General features: G+C 55.8%; 6 protein-coding genes and 1 non-coding gene across 7 annotated transcripts; 2 read left to right on the top strand and 5 right to left on the bottom strand.

The window, feature by feature from the left end:
• Window positions 1-1,372: 1,372 nt before the first annotated feature.
• On the top strand, window positions 1,373-1,445 carry P884DRAFT_t60. The gene has a single exon. It is a non-coding gene; the product is annotated as a tRNA-Trp (tRNA).
• A 1,204-nt stretch (window positions 1,446-2,649) lies between these two features.
• On the bottom strand, window positions 2,650-4,181 carry P884DRAFT_276081 (uncharacterized protein; the record flags this gene model as incomplete). The annotated part of the gene is made up of 2 exons (XM_069442912.1): window positions 2,650-3,575; window positions 3,635-4,181. 2 exons carry the CDS (start codon window positions 4,179-4,181, stop codon window positions 2,650-2,652), a joined length of 1,473 nt encoding a protein of 490 aa, XP_069299162.1.
• Window positions 4,182-4,862: 681 nt separating this feature from the next.
• Window positions 4,863-5,427, bottom strand: P884DRAFT_257092 (uncharacterized protein). The gene has a single exon (XM_069441113.1). The coding sequence runs from the start codon at window positions 5,198-5,200 to the stop codon at window positions 4,871-4,873; it is 330 nt and encodes a 109-aa protein (XP_069299161.1). The 5' UTR covers window positions 5,201-5,427; the 3' UTR covers window positions 4,863-4,870.
• A 540-nt stretch (window positions 5,428-5,967) lies between these two features.
• P884DRAFT_276080 (uncharacterized protein) lies at window positions 5,968-8,048 on the top strand (the record flags this gene model as incomplete). Its single annotated transcript, XM_069442911.1, has 2 exons — window positions 5,968-6,468; window positions 6,537-8,048. The coding sequence occupies 2 exons, from the start codon at window positions 5,968-5,970 to the stop codon at window positions 8,046-8,048; spliced, it is 2,013 nt and encodes a 670-aa protein (XP_069299160.1).
• An 841-nt stretch (window positions 8,049-8,889) lies between these two features.
• Window positions 8,890-10,695, bottom strand: P884DRAFT_111090 (Rox3 mediator complex subunit-domain-containing protein). Its single transcript, XM_069437079.1, has 3 exons — window positions 10,236-10,695; window positions 9,376-10,034; window positions 8,890-9,315 (listed from the first exon to the last, which is right to left on the bottom strand). The coding sequence occupies exons 1-3, from the start codon at window positions 10,552-10,554 to the stop codon at window positions 9,238-9,240; spliced, it is 1,056 nt and encodes a 351-aa protein (XP_069299159.1). The 5' UTR covers window positions 10,555-10,695; the 3' UTR covers window positions 8,890-9,237.
• Window positions 10,696-11,384: 689 nt separating this feature from the next.
• P884DRAFT_111042 (uncharacterized protein) lies at window positions 11,385-12,489 on the bottom strand. The gene has a single exon (XM_069437078.1). The coding sequence runs from the start codon at window positions 12,351-12,353 to the stop codon at window positions 11,724-11,726; it is 630 nt and encodes a 209-aa protein (XP_069299158.1). The 5' UTR covers window positions 12,354-12,489; the 3' UTR covers window positions 11,385-11,723.
• A 415-nt stretch (window positions 12,490-12,904) lies between these two features.
• On the bottom strand, window positions 12,905-14,017 carry P884DRAFT_276078 (mitochondrial 54S ribosomal protein uL4m; the record flags this gene model as incomplete). Its single annotated transcript, XM_069442910.1, has 3 exons — window positions 12,905-13,683; window positions 13,765-13,864; window positions 13,937-14,017. The coding sequence occupies 3 exons, from the start codon at window positions 14,015-14,017 to the stop codon at window positions 12,905-12,907; spliced, it is 960 nt and encodes a 319-aa protein (XP_069299157.1).
• Window positions 14,018-14,337: the final 320 nt, after the last annotated feature.

The raw sequence follows: 14,337 nt of genomic DNA, 5'->3' as shown, positions 1-14,337 counted from the left end.
CGAGGTCCTTCAATGGCCGGCTCGAAGCCCAGATTTGAGCCCTATTGAGAATGTATGGCACTGGATGAAGGATTGGCTCGAACGGCACTATAACCTCCAGTCTCTAAGCCTTGCGCAGCTTTGACTAGCTGTTTAGGAGGCGTGGGATGCGGTGCCCCCTGAGTTTCTTCAACAGTTGGCCCCAGTTGGCCCACTCAATGCCCCGACGGCTAGCGAAGGTCACGAAAACGAAGGACGGGAAACTGGGTATTGATACTTCTATACTATAGAGAATTGTATAGGCTTGGCTGTACCTTGACTTCTTGGCTGTTTCACTTTTTTTAGTTAGTTGTGGGGCATGTACCGCGCTAGGATTTGTTATCCTGGAGGAGGTGTATGTACTAACTGCTGTCCGAAGTCAGCAGCGACCGTGCTAAGTTCCGTGCCCCAGCGCGCTACGGACTAAGTCCTGAAGTTTCAGTTGCATGACTTTTGCCATCATCGTTGTCCTCGTCGACAGCCGGAGGTGCCTGGCCCGCGATGGACCTCTTTCCTCTGAGTCTCTCGGAGTGAACCTCTAAACTACTCCGTACGGTGTGCCCCTTCCCAATTGAGGCCCCAGTCTTGCCAGCCCTGCAACCTCCTGATTTCCCATATCGATCGTATCATTGAGCACGTCAGATCCACCTCTCCTTCGTTTTCTTTTTCTTTTCTTTTTCTTTTTTTCTGCATTTCTGAGTTCCCACCACGACAAGGCTCGGAACCTACCGATGATTACTATACAAGTGCTACGGAACGTATGTACATGTCAACTGTTTGACATTACAAAGCATTTTCTTTGCCCCATCAATTGCTCGTGTCCGCGAGCATCGGCTGCTGCGATGAGACCCGCAACACCAAAAAGGCCGCGTCGTATGCTATACATGCAACCCGCGACTTCCAAGAGACAAGCATACAAATCGTTGGCGGACTGGAGCGTCGTAGACGAAAAAGAGACATCGGAGTAGGATATATAATGACGTTGCGTATCCTGTACAGCAGTATAGGCATGTATTCCGTACATAGTACATCAGGTACCTTCTAAACGTCCAAGGTAGGCAGGCGTCTTAGACAGTGCTAACATAAAACCAGTACTCGAGCTGATATAAAAGCCATAGTAGGTTTCGGGGTCGAGGATTTAGTCAGGGACAATCAAGTCTCCAGTTCACATTCCTCTTGGTGCTCCTCCTGGATTACAGGCCGCACCATCAGGACCGCAGAACTTTAGCTGCTGAGCTTGGTCAAAGGAGCTTACACAACTGGGGGAGTATCCCAGAAACAAAACCGCCTCCTGGCCTAACTATCCGAAATAACAATCGCAAATCCTAGTCACAGTATCAATATCAAGATGCATGGATCCTTGGCGCAATCGGTAGCGCGTTCGACTCCAGATCGAAAGGTTATCCGTTCAAGTCGGGTAGGGTTCAAACTCCCTTTTTGCTACTCCTTCTGTTACGTGTAGTGTATATCTTTAAACCGAAGCTTGAAGTCCATTACCCTTCTCCTCTTTCAGCTGCCTACATACGGAGTATACTGGACTGCCTATATACACACTTACATACATATATGTTGAACTGGAGGTGATACTTACAACCATCAACACCCCTGGTTACTTTGGTGTCTAGATGCAAAGGGGCTCCCCATACGTTCTGTACACAATGGACCGGAATTTACGAATCCGCGAAACCGGAGCAGCGCACCCTGTATCTGACGAGGCACACCAAGAGGTGCTGCGCACCCCATGTTCAATCGATATGCTATATACAGACTTCAGTCTAAATATAGTGTTGCTCCTGTCTTCCTTTTGCCGGTGCTGGTCGAGAGATCATTTCTCTTCCCGTGAATAGCCCGACGAAAAACCTCTAGAAGCCTGAGGAGACGGAGCCGACTACGGCACCTCCTGCTCGCGGATCTCTTGCCTAAGCCGTGATGCAAAGCGAGGTAAATGAGTAATGTAGACGGACAGTATTCCAAGGCGAGACTTGGGACGACACGGCAACCAACCGTAGCCACTCTCATCTCTGATCGTCACGGCACGGCTGACCCTAGAAGACTTCCTGGAATTGCGGTCAACGTCTTCCAACTGCGATGAGGATCGGCCCGGGAAGAAACCTACGGGCAGAATACAACGCCTAACAAGAGAATATGACGACGCAAACTACCCTCCCTTTGGCCGTCTTCGCAACGCTCTATGCCCATCAGGTATATTTGGAGTTGACGGTTGCTCCTCACGCAATATGTACAACGAAGGGGGATTAAAAACAACTCCGACGCCAAAGCCTGCCGGCCGCACAAGATGCCTCAATGTCCCACCCCCAAAAAGCAGGAGAAAAGGTGAACGCTGGCCGGCCCTGTATCTGTATCTACATCTATCTGCGTCCTGAGCTGACAAATATGGCGCATATGGTAAGGCCAAAAAGGACAGGGGTAAAGTAAGTGCGTGCAAAAATCGTGCCAGGGCTATATGGTGGCCATCAGTCGAGACCTACACAACAGCCACGTATTCGTACCCCAACCGGCCCCTCCCTTTCTCTTCCTCTTTTTCGCCCTGACGCCATTGTTCCAGACATTAATTGAATAAGTGATGCGGCATGTGCAATGTGAACTAGTAGTCGGTCCAGAAGAACGCCGTCATGCGTCTTCGGTGAACCTGGATCCGGAACCTCGAGACCCGTCTCGAAACGCAAATCCTCGGCCGGGAGAATCCGATGTTGATGACATCGTTGGGAAGACCGACGGGCGATGACCTGGCCGGAGAGGTCCCTGTTCGTGAATGGGGGTGCGCTGCGCACCATCTCGAAAGATGGGAACGCCACTAACCGGCCGCATCGGCGATCCGAGCTGGAAGGGATTGGAGCTATCCAGGAGTCCCCCTTGTGAGTCTCGGTAGTGCGACGTGCCGCTGCCGTTGCTATCGTGGGGATCGCTGTAGCCGTCACCGCCGGATTCGAGGACCGAAATCAGCTTTCTTCCTGATACCCTGTAGAATCCCTTCTCTTGCGGGGCCGGTCCAGCGGAGGGTTCCTCGATCGCTCGTTTGCCGCTCAACCTTGCGAGGGCGGATGGTATCGAGAATGCACCTGCCCGCTGCACCATGCTCTTCCCGCCACTGGGACTGGCAGGTTCCGGCGATGAAAAGCCCCTGCCCCGGGCGTTGTTGTCCCCATCGCCCAGCAGCATGATGCCCTGGCCGCGCCGTTTCCTCCACTTCAACAAAAACAAGAGTGCAATGACAATGAGGGCGATTCCAGCAACACTGCCCACAACCCCTCCAACCACGGCGTTTCGAGTTTCCGGGGCGAGCCCAGAAGAATGAGATTCGGAAGTCGGGTCCGTGGGAGCTGGAGCGGCGACCGGATCTTCCCCGCCCGTGTTCGAGTCAGCCCCTGCTTCACCGACTTCAATAGTGGCGGCAGTGACGCTGGTCGTGGAAGTCCATAGGGAGCTGCTGCTCCTGGTCGTGGTAGAAGCAAAAACGGAACGGAGAGCAGACGAGGTCCGCGAAGAATTAGAATATAAGTTGGTCGTGTGATTGCCAAAGAGCGACGACACGTGAGCTACCAAAAAAAAAAAGTCAGCGTGGCAGGAAAGAAGGCATGGGCGTAACCGGACGTACTAGACGAAGAGTTGGAAGTCACCGATAACGTGGGGAAGGCAGAAGAGGTAGTTAAAGGAGTGGACGTTAGCGTCTCTGAGGACGCGAGCGACGAAGATAAAGTCTCCGACGGCGCGCCATCGGTCAGGTCGGGGAGCAAATCAGTGAGAGACACGCTGGGCAACGCGTCACCAACCTCGGTCGAGATGGAAGTGACTGCTGCCGGAAAAACAGGGTTGGACGACTCGGCGGGATCCGGGGTCAGGGTCTCGACGCCTGTGACGGCACCCGTGGCATCGATAAATTGAACGACAGACACGGTTTGGACGACGACGACGTGACGGCCATGCAACTTCTCGCTAGGAGGTGAACGAATGTATGGTGAGGTGGGGTCGACCTCGGCGGACTGCAAACGACGGTGTTGGTGAAGATGCAGATGCTGGTGGTTATGGTTGTGATTATGGTGGTGGTGGTGGTGTTGGTGATGGTCGTGGTCGTGGTCGTGGTCGTGGCGGATGCCGCGGGCCTGAAAGAGTGAAGGCCCGCTGGGATCGCCTTGGTTGGTCATGGCGCCTGCGTTGCGTGGCTGTGTGTGAACGAATGTGGGCAAGAACTGCCCCCCAGAAAAAAGAAACGAACGTTTTGGGGGGTGGGCAACGAATGGCAGGCTAGCAGCCTGACCCCGTATTCGATGGTTCAGCGGATGGGCTGAGTGGATGGAAGCTCGTAAACTCGAAGCTGGCTGTGCGCGTGATCCAGTGCAGTCGGCTCGTCATGGTCGCAACCGTCCCAGCATTTTCAACCTGTCTCGTCTCCTCGGATGGAAAACTGGGGCGTCAACTTGAACCGTCCCTTGGAACGGAAAAAGGGGGAACAAAAATAAACCAAGTCGTTAATAATCTTGGGTAATTCATAAGAAAACCCGGACGGCACTGGGAGCAGTTGCCCACTTTGAACTCACCCGCTCCACATGTCCATCGATGCAGAAGGGAGGTCAAACTCGCAACCGGCACGCCTGACGACCAAGCGAAAGAAACAAAACGAAAAAGAAGAACAGCGTTGGAAGGGCGCCGTCGCGGGGATATTCTCGCAGCCTCCTTCCGGCGACCACCGATCTATTTTAATCGAAATTGCCGGCCGAGGAATGTCGAGACAGAACGGACTGGGCTCCGCATTCGTCGTGGACATCGGCCTGAGCTTGCGCTGCCAATCTCGCTTCCTTGCGTTGCCGGCTTTCCCCTTGCACACTGCCCACTGTCAAGGCCCCCCATTGGCCGATCCTGCCCTCCAGTCGATGCAGCAATGCGGACAACCACTGCCCCAATTGGTCGACGCCTCGAAACTTCGTTTGGCGCGATGGAGGCAAGGGCTTTTCCTCCCCACCTGTTGGATCCCTGCCAGCTTGAGTCTGCACAAGGAAACACGAGATTCACCGAAGCGCAGCCCCTCTTGCCGTGCCGTTGAGAGACCAGAACCTCTACGGGTCCGTACTTGATCAGCGTTCCCAGTCTTACTCGACAAAAGAAGCAAAGCACAACGGCACCCAATTACCTTAAAAATGAAAAATGCAAGAGAGAAAAAAAACATTAGGCTAGCAAATATCGAGTCCAGAGACTAGATGTGACGAAGGAAGAAAGTCCAGAGGCCGTTGTTCTCCCGCTAGCGTTTCGCGATTCGAGATGTGGGCTCGTTCGTAATTCTGGGTGGGAGACTCGCCCAGACGTGTTATTTATCATCGCCCGCTAGCGATCCGTAGACTACGGATACTCGATGGTAATATGCTAGGGCCTTCATTATCTGCTTCCAAGGTGAGCGGCTGGGCGTCGGTTGAAGTTTCTTGGATATGCTTTGTGCGCGACATCTCGAAATTTATTGTCTATTTGGTGCTCTGCAGGTTGCCGTTGATGTGGTCCAAACACGCGTCGTGCCTGGCTACGCGAGGATGCAGGACGTTTGGTCGCATACGTAATACCGTAAAATTGATCAGCGCCGTTACTGTTCCTGGCTGTGTGCCTGAGCCCCGCCGGGCGGGAAGTGGGCCAAGCCTTGGTTAGTGTAATCCGTAGTTGTACGGATTACACTACTGCGGCCTTCCGTGTTCTTCAACTGGCCGCGGAACTCCCAGGGCCTACACTGAATGGCCACAACAAAAGAACCTCCACAAACACTTCGCTGCCCATCTGGGGCCGGGTCCCGACACAGCACTCCAGCATGGAACCTGTGACGCCGAACAAATGCTCGCCCTCCGATTTGCCTTTTCCATGAAATAACGATGACAATAACCGCCGAACTGCTCCATCACCACACATCACATTTTAAGCCCTTGGGCCCGTTGCAGATAGCTTGCTGACGTCATGCGGTGGGCACCGACCCCGGCCCGGGAATCGTCGTCTCTCGACGTTCCGCATCCTCCTTATCTGTTCCCAACATCGCTCAGCGCCTCGAGGCTGTCCAACCAACCAGAGGGCGGTGTCAGCAACCTATACGGCAGCTCGCAATGGGATAGACGCGACCCCAGAACGTCGTCAGCCCAGTCGCTGGTGCCCTCGGCCGAGGAAAACGAGGGCCACATCCAGAAACGGAAACTCCTTGTTGTCTACATCCACGGCTTTATGGGCAACGACTCTTCCTTCCGCTCATTCCCAGCCCATGTGCACAGCTTTCTAAAGACCCTTCTCGGTGAGACTCATGTGATCCATACCAAGATCTACCCCCGGTACAAGACGTACAAGTCGATCGACGTCGCCTGCGAGAACTTTAGCAAGTGGTTGGCGCCCCATGAATCGCCCACGACCGACGTGGTCCTGGTGGGCCACTCTATGGGCGGCCTGCTGGCTGCAGATGTAGTTCTGCTGGTATGTTCCCAAAACCACCTGTTTATCTAGTTAGGCGGCTCGACGGGCTGACGTTGGCTTGCTCCCAGCCGAGCCAGACCCCATGCGACGCATCAACCCCCTTCCGCCACCGTATCCTGGGCACCGTTTCTCTCGACGCTCCACTACTTGGACTTCACCCGGGCGTTGTGGTTTCCGGCATTGCCAGCCTCTTTCGGCCCGCCCAAAGCCCGCCGTTGATATATGAGGACTCGCAGGGTGAGCACGCGGAGGCCGGCCGATCTCAGACACTCTCTGCTGGACCCTCTTCCTGTTCCGAGATGCTGCCCTCGTCCGAGGCGTCTTCACCCCATTTTGACTCATCGTCTGGTCCCCAGGACCCGTACTTCAACCCACCATTTCCCAACGACGTTGCGTTCGTGGACCGCGGATGGTTCAAGAATATCATCCACTTTGCAGCCAAACACAAGGAGGAAAACCTAGCGTATGCCGCCGCCAATCACATCATGTCTCACCTTGAATTTGGCGCATGTCTAGCCGACTTTGCCGGGCTGAAGTCAAGGTACAACAGGCTCAGGGCACTGGAGGACGTCGATAACTGGAACCAGCCCGAGGCCGTGCGCGTCCGCTTCGCTAATTACTACACTGTCTCGACCGGAATGATCAAAAAGTCGAGGACGCCCTCGCCGTGTGGTTCACCGAGGAGACCAGATGGATGCGAGGTAAGGGGGGGTTCATTGCGGGACGCCGGCTCGCTAGCCTCGGACCAACAGATATTATCCGAAGATGTTGGTGTGAAGCCTCCGGGAATATCGATCGAGGAATATAGCGACGGATCCGGGAGCGATAGCCTTCGAGTTCTCGATCCCATGCCGGAGCCTGAATCCGGGACAGTTCACGAGCCTGGGAGTAAGTCTCTTGCGAGCTCTGAGATCTCCAGACCTCCCTCCCGACACGAGAAAGGAACACAAGAAGGAGGGAAAGCGTCCGACGCCAAAGACAACCTCCTTTCGATGGAAGACGAGCCCATCGGTGGAGACACAACGTCTTCCCCTATCCCGGCGGTTCCCTCCCCACCAGAAGTGCCTTGTCTAGACGCCCTTCCGGACAAAGAGTCCCGCAAGCGAGCTGAAAAGGCCTACAAAGCCGCGCTAAAAGCCTACGCTCAGGCCGTTAAGAAGCGCGACAGGGCCCTCGAGGACCGCCAGAAGGCGCTCGACAAGCGACAGCGCAAGGCCCTCAGGGAGGCCAAGAAGATGGAAAAGGAACAAGCGAAACTGCTTCGCAAGTCGCCATCCACCAAGGACGAAGAAGAGCAGGGGGGAGGAACCAAGGTAGAGGAACGGACGGGCAAGGAGAAACCACCCCGCCGCAGGAAATTTTGCATGCTCCCGCCCAAGTCGTCAGATGGCACCGTCGACCCGACCTGGGTGGAGGTGTACATGGAGGGCGTCGACGAGGTGGGCGCGCACTGCGGCCTCTTCTTGCCCGGGCGTCATTACGAGCCCCTAGTGGGTGACGTTGGGGAGCGCATTGCCGCTTGGGTTCGGGAGGAAGAATCAAGGAGAGTTGTGGTGGGGCAGGCAGGTTCGGAGGTCTAGGCATGGCTGGTTGGCGGAATCACTGGAAGGAAGGCTTGTTGGGTTTGGGGCGCGGTTGGTGTGGCAAGTCTGGATGAGGGAGGGAGCGTTTGTGATCATGAATATCCAACTCGCCACGCCAGCCCTACCTAACCAACAGACCGAAGCGATGTTTGTATCACCCAGGGCCTTGGATGAGAGAACTCGCTTTCATGGCAAAAAATGGCCCGCTAAGGTGAGGTCAGAGAGTGGACATGGCATTGAACCGTTAGAGGGGGTTCAAGTCGCCGCCTTTTCCCGAAACATCCTGGGAACTTCGTCCCCTTTCTCGTGGCAAAGCAGTACGCAACGCAACATTCAGAGAACGCATTTGGAAGCCAGCTATCAGACAATGCTCGCTGCAATAAGTATTGCGTGAATTTACCGCCTATCTCGGCGCAGCGAAATGCGCTGCTAGGACGTCTCCATACCGGCAGATAGCAAGGTAGCAAGGCGGTCCGGTCCCCATCCGCCATATCATTCCCCTATTCACGCATCATTGTCGTCGCCTCTTCAATGACCTTGCCGTAACAAGAACCATTTTTCGTCTGCCCATGTCCTTTCACCTCGTCAAGGCCGAGTCCATCCTGGGACGTGATGCCAGCGCAAATGCGGAAAAGAAAAGGCATTCCCAGCAATATAGTAGGGGCCCTCTCATTCTTGGGCCCAGGAAGAAAGAAAATCCCCCAACGCCATGCTGAATGTTTTTGTGTGAAGAAAAAAAAATGCAAAGGTAAGCCGGCCTCAGCTGCTTGTATAGCCCGCTGGGCGGGGCCGGCATGGGGGACCGTGTCGCCCATTGTGATGTCAAGAGAGAGACCATCCTCTTCATCCGCGCACATCATTAACATGAGCCTTCGTTGAATTCCCCTGCCATTTTGATCTTCCGTCCTCATCATGATGCCAGCACATGCAAGCCCAAAATATCTGACCGTCTTTGTTCGTGTCGGTTGCTGTCTTTTTCTCTCGACTTGGATAGCGCGCAGAACAGAAAGCGAGAAAGGTACGTCTGCGTCAGCCGCGAGATGAATACCCATGTCAACCGGGTCACCAGGTATCACCCTGAACACTGATCAGAGGGCTTTGTTCTTCAAGTGCGCTGAGCACGAGGTCTGCCTCTTGGGCGGCGCGGCTCAACAGACTGGCTGCAAGACCTGGCACCGGCTACGTCCTAGGTACCCGCGATGCCAGCGCCGCAGGCAGGCTGCCGGGTCTGGTTGGCGAAGGACGGGTTGACCCCTGAATGAGACTGTGTTCAAATTAGCAAAGGTTATTCTCATCAGACCGGATCGTAGTCATTGATGAGCACCTTTTTTCTCCGCTTCTGGCCGGAGGCCATGTCGCCCTCTCCGGTAGAATAACCGGTTTCGGCAGCGGTCTCGTCGTCGCCATAGCCTTCGCCATAGCCTTCGAAGCTGCTGTCACCGTAGCTTCGTTTCTTGATGTTTCGCATCGATCTGCCCGCGTCCTGCGGCTGCGCAAGTGGAGTGCCGACCTTGGGTCGAGGCACGCCTTGCAGACCGGCCGGGGGAGCCGGCGTGTTCGGCGCCGTCGGTCTAGCCGACAGCGACTGCCTGTCGGCCTTTCCGGGGGCGAGATCTCCCAGCACGGAGCTATCCCACTGAGATTTGGGCACGACTCCCTTGCCCATGGTCATTGCCTTCAACAACTTCTGTTGCACCTCGCTGCTGAAACCGTCCTTGATATCCTGCCCTCGGACGTGCTGGTAGTCCCAGACATCCTGGGGCAGCTTCATGAGGTACGTCAGGCTGTACTCCCGGTTCGGGTCTTGCTTGACTTCGTCGAAGTGGCCTTGAACGCCAAGCCTCTTGATGTGGCCTTTATACGTTTTCCTAAGCGCATTCTTTTCGCCGTTGGGGAGCACACGGGCGACCTCCGCAGCGAGACCCGTTAGGCCGTACATCTCAAAGAGATCTTCGGACACGTCAGGCCGAGGCCGAGGGTGCGCTGCAGGATCAACCGCGTTAACAAGTCTCTCTCAGGAAGAGAAAACACAGGCCAAGTGATGTGTTGACGGCACCAAAAAAAAAAGTCATGGCCGGAGGTAGCACAGCATGCCACGAGCGCCATGAAATGAGAGGGGGTGGGAACGCTTGTGAGTGTGCGGCAGGGGTCGACTGCTCTGGGCAGGAAGAAGGGAAGCCTTACGAGTTCTGCAAAGAAGGTATTTCTCGCCGACGTCCAAATGAAGGTCGTCGATACCAAGATTGCGTTTCTCGACATGGACTTTCTTCTGCGCTCTGTCGCTCATGTCATCGACATCTCGTTTGCGCTTATGCGGGGAATCCCCTCCCACACTGGTATCTTGTGTCATTTCCGAAGGAAGCGAGCTGCCGTTGACGCTATGGGCGGGGGTTGGCAACGTGGTCGTCGTCGACGCAGCGGAGCCGTTTATGCTCATCATCGGGTCGCCCGTGTTAGAAGAGAACTGGGAAGGACTTTGCGGTGTCTGAGGGTGACAGGACATGATGGACCGAGGATGCGCGGATGCGGCGATGTCGGGTCGGCGGATGCGAAGATCTTGGGACAGAGATCGCTCTGGTCCCAAGTGGCGACCTGGACAAAGAAAGCCGGCCTGAGAGAGTCGCGGGTAGATGATCGTGCAATCAAAACGGCGGTCGAAGGCCACAGCCGTTTCGCTTTTTGATGCACGTGTATGAATAGTGATGCGGGCGGCAGGAGGGGTGACGAGGTGGTCGTGACGAGTCGCGCGAAGATGGCGACGACGGCAATCACCGAGCCTCCCAGTTCACCAACGCTCCTCCAGCGGTCGGCGGGCGACAAAAATTCGAATCCAGAGGCTGCTACCGATAAAATGGGCCGTCTCGGAATGACTGAATCGGTGTCGGCGCGGATCGCGGGCCGCGTAATGGCGCTGGCCGATTGAAATTGGTTGAGCGCGAGCAGGTTTGTCGATGATGGAGGAGGTGAGAACAGCCGAGAGGAGGCGCCCGTTCTCTCAGGTGCTGGGTTGCAGGTCACTGGTGGGTCGCTCACACAGCTCGGGTGTGCTTCTCCCTCCGCAGACTGAGCAAGCACCGTGCGAGACCCGGGCCTTCTGCGTAGTCACGGACCCACCCGAACACTTTTGTTCGCGTCGCAGCCAATCGGGTAACTATATCAGGTCTGTTCTCTGCAGTTCTGCTTTTACGGGCCGGTGTCCGCCGAGGACGAGATGCGTCCTCTGGTGTTTAAACCAGAGGAGGCATCTGTTGAGATAACGCTCTAATGAATTTGGGAGGCTTCATATCACTCTGGAAACGCATCCACTATAGCGTAAGACTTTCTCGTAGGTCAGGTCACGAGCAATTGGCCCGTAAATGCGTTTCACACATCGGCCATTGTTCTCTGAGGTGCCAACGACCCAGACTGGCCCAGGCAACCGGGCAACGGTGGGGCGTTTCGCCTGACTCTTTTTTTTCGAACCCAGATCTGGCATTCCAGGTCGGTGGGCTGGATCGTCTCTGCAGGTTGTGCAGGTTGTACTCTCCGTCCTCAGTTTGGAATCTCGAACAGTCGAAGTTGGCCACAGACCAAGAGAGGAACACCATCGCTTGATACGGAGTAATTCCATGCGATAGCGTAAGACATTGTTACAAAGACATCGGTACTGGGCGATCAAGACTGGTACAATAACTACCTGTTGCGCGCCTCTTTGAGGCCTGCTCTCTCTACGCCATCAAGGGGAGCCTGCCATGGGCTGCTTGCGCAATAAAATAACCTTCGGATGGACCGACTTGAAATGACAGGCGACTTGCCACCAAGCGACTTCTGTCGCGTATACGAATACTCCTGAAAGGTCAGTTTCAAGCAAGTGTGACACGTTTGAGCCGGTCGAATGACCATAGCCGCTTGAGTCATCGGGCAACCCTTTTGTGCAGTCCCAATTGGCGTGCTTGCCCGTCGACCTCCCTCTACCAAAGCCAAAACCACGAGTCGTTCCCGAAACCCCTTTACCATCAACCTGAATCGGACCTCTCGTTCCCAACCAATCCCAATCTTGGCCCGGGCCCTTCCTCGCCACGCTCGACCAGACAGACCAGCAAGCGTTGGCAATGAAAGACAACAAAGCATCTTCTCTTGGCGAGAATGATGTTCCAAAAATTCCCCAGCCGGCCTAAGCCAACTGGGAGCGGTCAGGTTGTAGTTTTCAACTAGCAAAAACGTGATCTCGGACGAATCCTCACTGATACACGTAAAACCCCTGCACTCGGATGGGAAAAGAAAGAAGGAGAACGGGCAGAGAGCGAGGAAGGGTTGGGCCATTATATAACCTGAGACGATGGTCTGTGCGCAGCTGCCATCCGAAGAACGTTAGTGGGGGCTTGGGCAGGAGGCATCAGGGCATCGCCCCACATCCCACTTGGCCAAATGATTCACCAGATCAAGCAAGCAGTCGACGGTGGCAGCCTACTATGCTATTCGCATTGCCAGTACGGGGAACTTGTAAGTAAGTGATGAGCGGACTTTTGCGAGTCGTGCCTGTAACCCTGTAATTCCTATCGCGGTCCCAAGCTATGAAAGCGCTGATGATTGCCCTGGGAAGGCCGGGCAGCCTGAAACGGCCGAGGCGTGCAGTGTTTCCTTCGCTTAAACTTAACAAGGGCCGTTGGCAAGACGACAACAAGAGGAATCAGCTGGGCGTGAAAGCGAAATTTTACATTTTTACAGCTGCCGTACAAGCCAAACGATCCCTTAGCCGTTCTAAAGGCAGAGATATATAGTACAGGAACGCCCCTCCCTCTCCTCGGCCCCCCCCCCCCCCCCGCGCGTCCCCTTCCAACTCCCCTTCCCAGTTCGGCATGGCACGAGTGTTTTTACGGAACAAGCACTTGCCCCAATGTTGGCTTGGTTTTCAGCCCTTTCACGACGACGCGCGACACGAGATCGCTCGAGTGTTCCTTGATCATCTCCCTCAGCGCGGTCCTTTCGATGACGATCCTGCCCGTCTCCAGCAGATCCTTGACATCGACATCCTCCAGCTCCAGGGCGCGGCCGTTCTCGCCGGCAATCTCCATGCCCGTGAACAGGTTCGGGCGCCTGTCGCCGGTAATGAAGGTGGTCCGGCCGTGGGCCTTATCCCACTGCAGCGACGCCATCAGCTCGCCCACGTATCTGCGGACAAAGCCGTCCTCCAGCTCGCGGCCCAGGACGCCGGCGTCGGCCAGCTGGAGGAAGTCCTCGGGCAGCGGCAGCTCCAGGCCGTCCTCGGTCACGATCAGCTCGCCGCGGCGGTACCGGTACGAAAGGGCGGTGCGCCAGGCGAGGTCGTACACCTTGCGGTTGAGCTTGGTGCTAAAGTCGCGCGGCTTGGGGCCGAACGTCTTGCCGCCGCCCTTCATCAATGGGGACTGCTTGGTGCCGAGACGCGCGCGGCCGCTGCCTTTTTGCGGACGCATCTTTCGGTGTGAGCCGTGAACCTCGTAGCGGGTCTTTGACGACGCCGTTCCCTGCCGTGTCTTGTCTCCTTCGTACACCACGGCCAAGTGGAGGATATCGCGGCGCAGGGGGAGGTGGAGATGCTTTGCGGACCAGGACTCGAGAGAGCGCGGTTCGAGCGAAGGGAAGGAGTAGATGGTCAGCGGCACAGTGGTTGCTGTAGACGCGAAGTTAACGGCGTGCAAAGCACAAGAGAACAGACGGGCCTTTTTGGAAAGCCGAAAGGGAGTGCACGCACAGGAATTCCACGCCTCGGAGACGGAACGTGTAATATTTGCAGGCTGTGATTCGACTGCGGTCGCCATGGTCCTCCCGCACGGCACGGAAGCTTGGCGGACCTGGAGCGCAAGTTCCAACCGTCAGCTAAAACTCGAAGGAGATGAAAAGGAAAGTAAGGGAAAAAAACGAACCGGCAGGCTCCTGCATGGCTGTGCAGCGAGACTCAGCCCTCGCATGGCCTCGCCGAGGCTCTTCATTCCCCTGCCGGCCATGGCCGCAGTTGCGTCGCGCAGCAATCGCTGTCGGTCGTATTCAGCCGCACAAAAGGGGGTTATCGTCAACCGGCGTCTTGCGTCTGGCGTCTGGCGTCTGTCTTGTTTGCCCGAATTGCACGGTTTTCCCCCCGGCTACCGAGGGAGTCCACTGCTGCTGCTGCTGCTGCTGCTGCTGCTGATGCTGCTGATGCGGATCGGATTGCTTCGCGGAAAAAAGATCTGGGAGTAACTATCGGCGCACAGACGCCGCCAACACGGAGCTTGCCGATATCCCTGCGCACGGGTCCACGAATTTTCGTCGGCCGGCGCGTTTCTGC

Source organism: Thermothelomyces heterothallicus (assembly GCF_042370625.1).
Source record: "Thermothelomyces heterothallicus CBS 202.75 unplaced genomic scaffold P884_scaffold_6, whole genome shotgun sequence".
Classification (NCBI taxonomy): Eukaryota; Fungi; Ascomycota; class Sordariomycetes; order Sordariales; family Chaetomiaceae; genus Thermothelomyces; species Thermothelomyces heterothallicus.
Note: the sequence above shows the minus strand (reverse complement) of the source record. Positions and strands in the feature narration are given on the sequence as shown.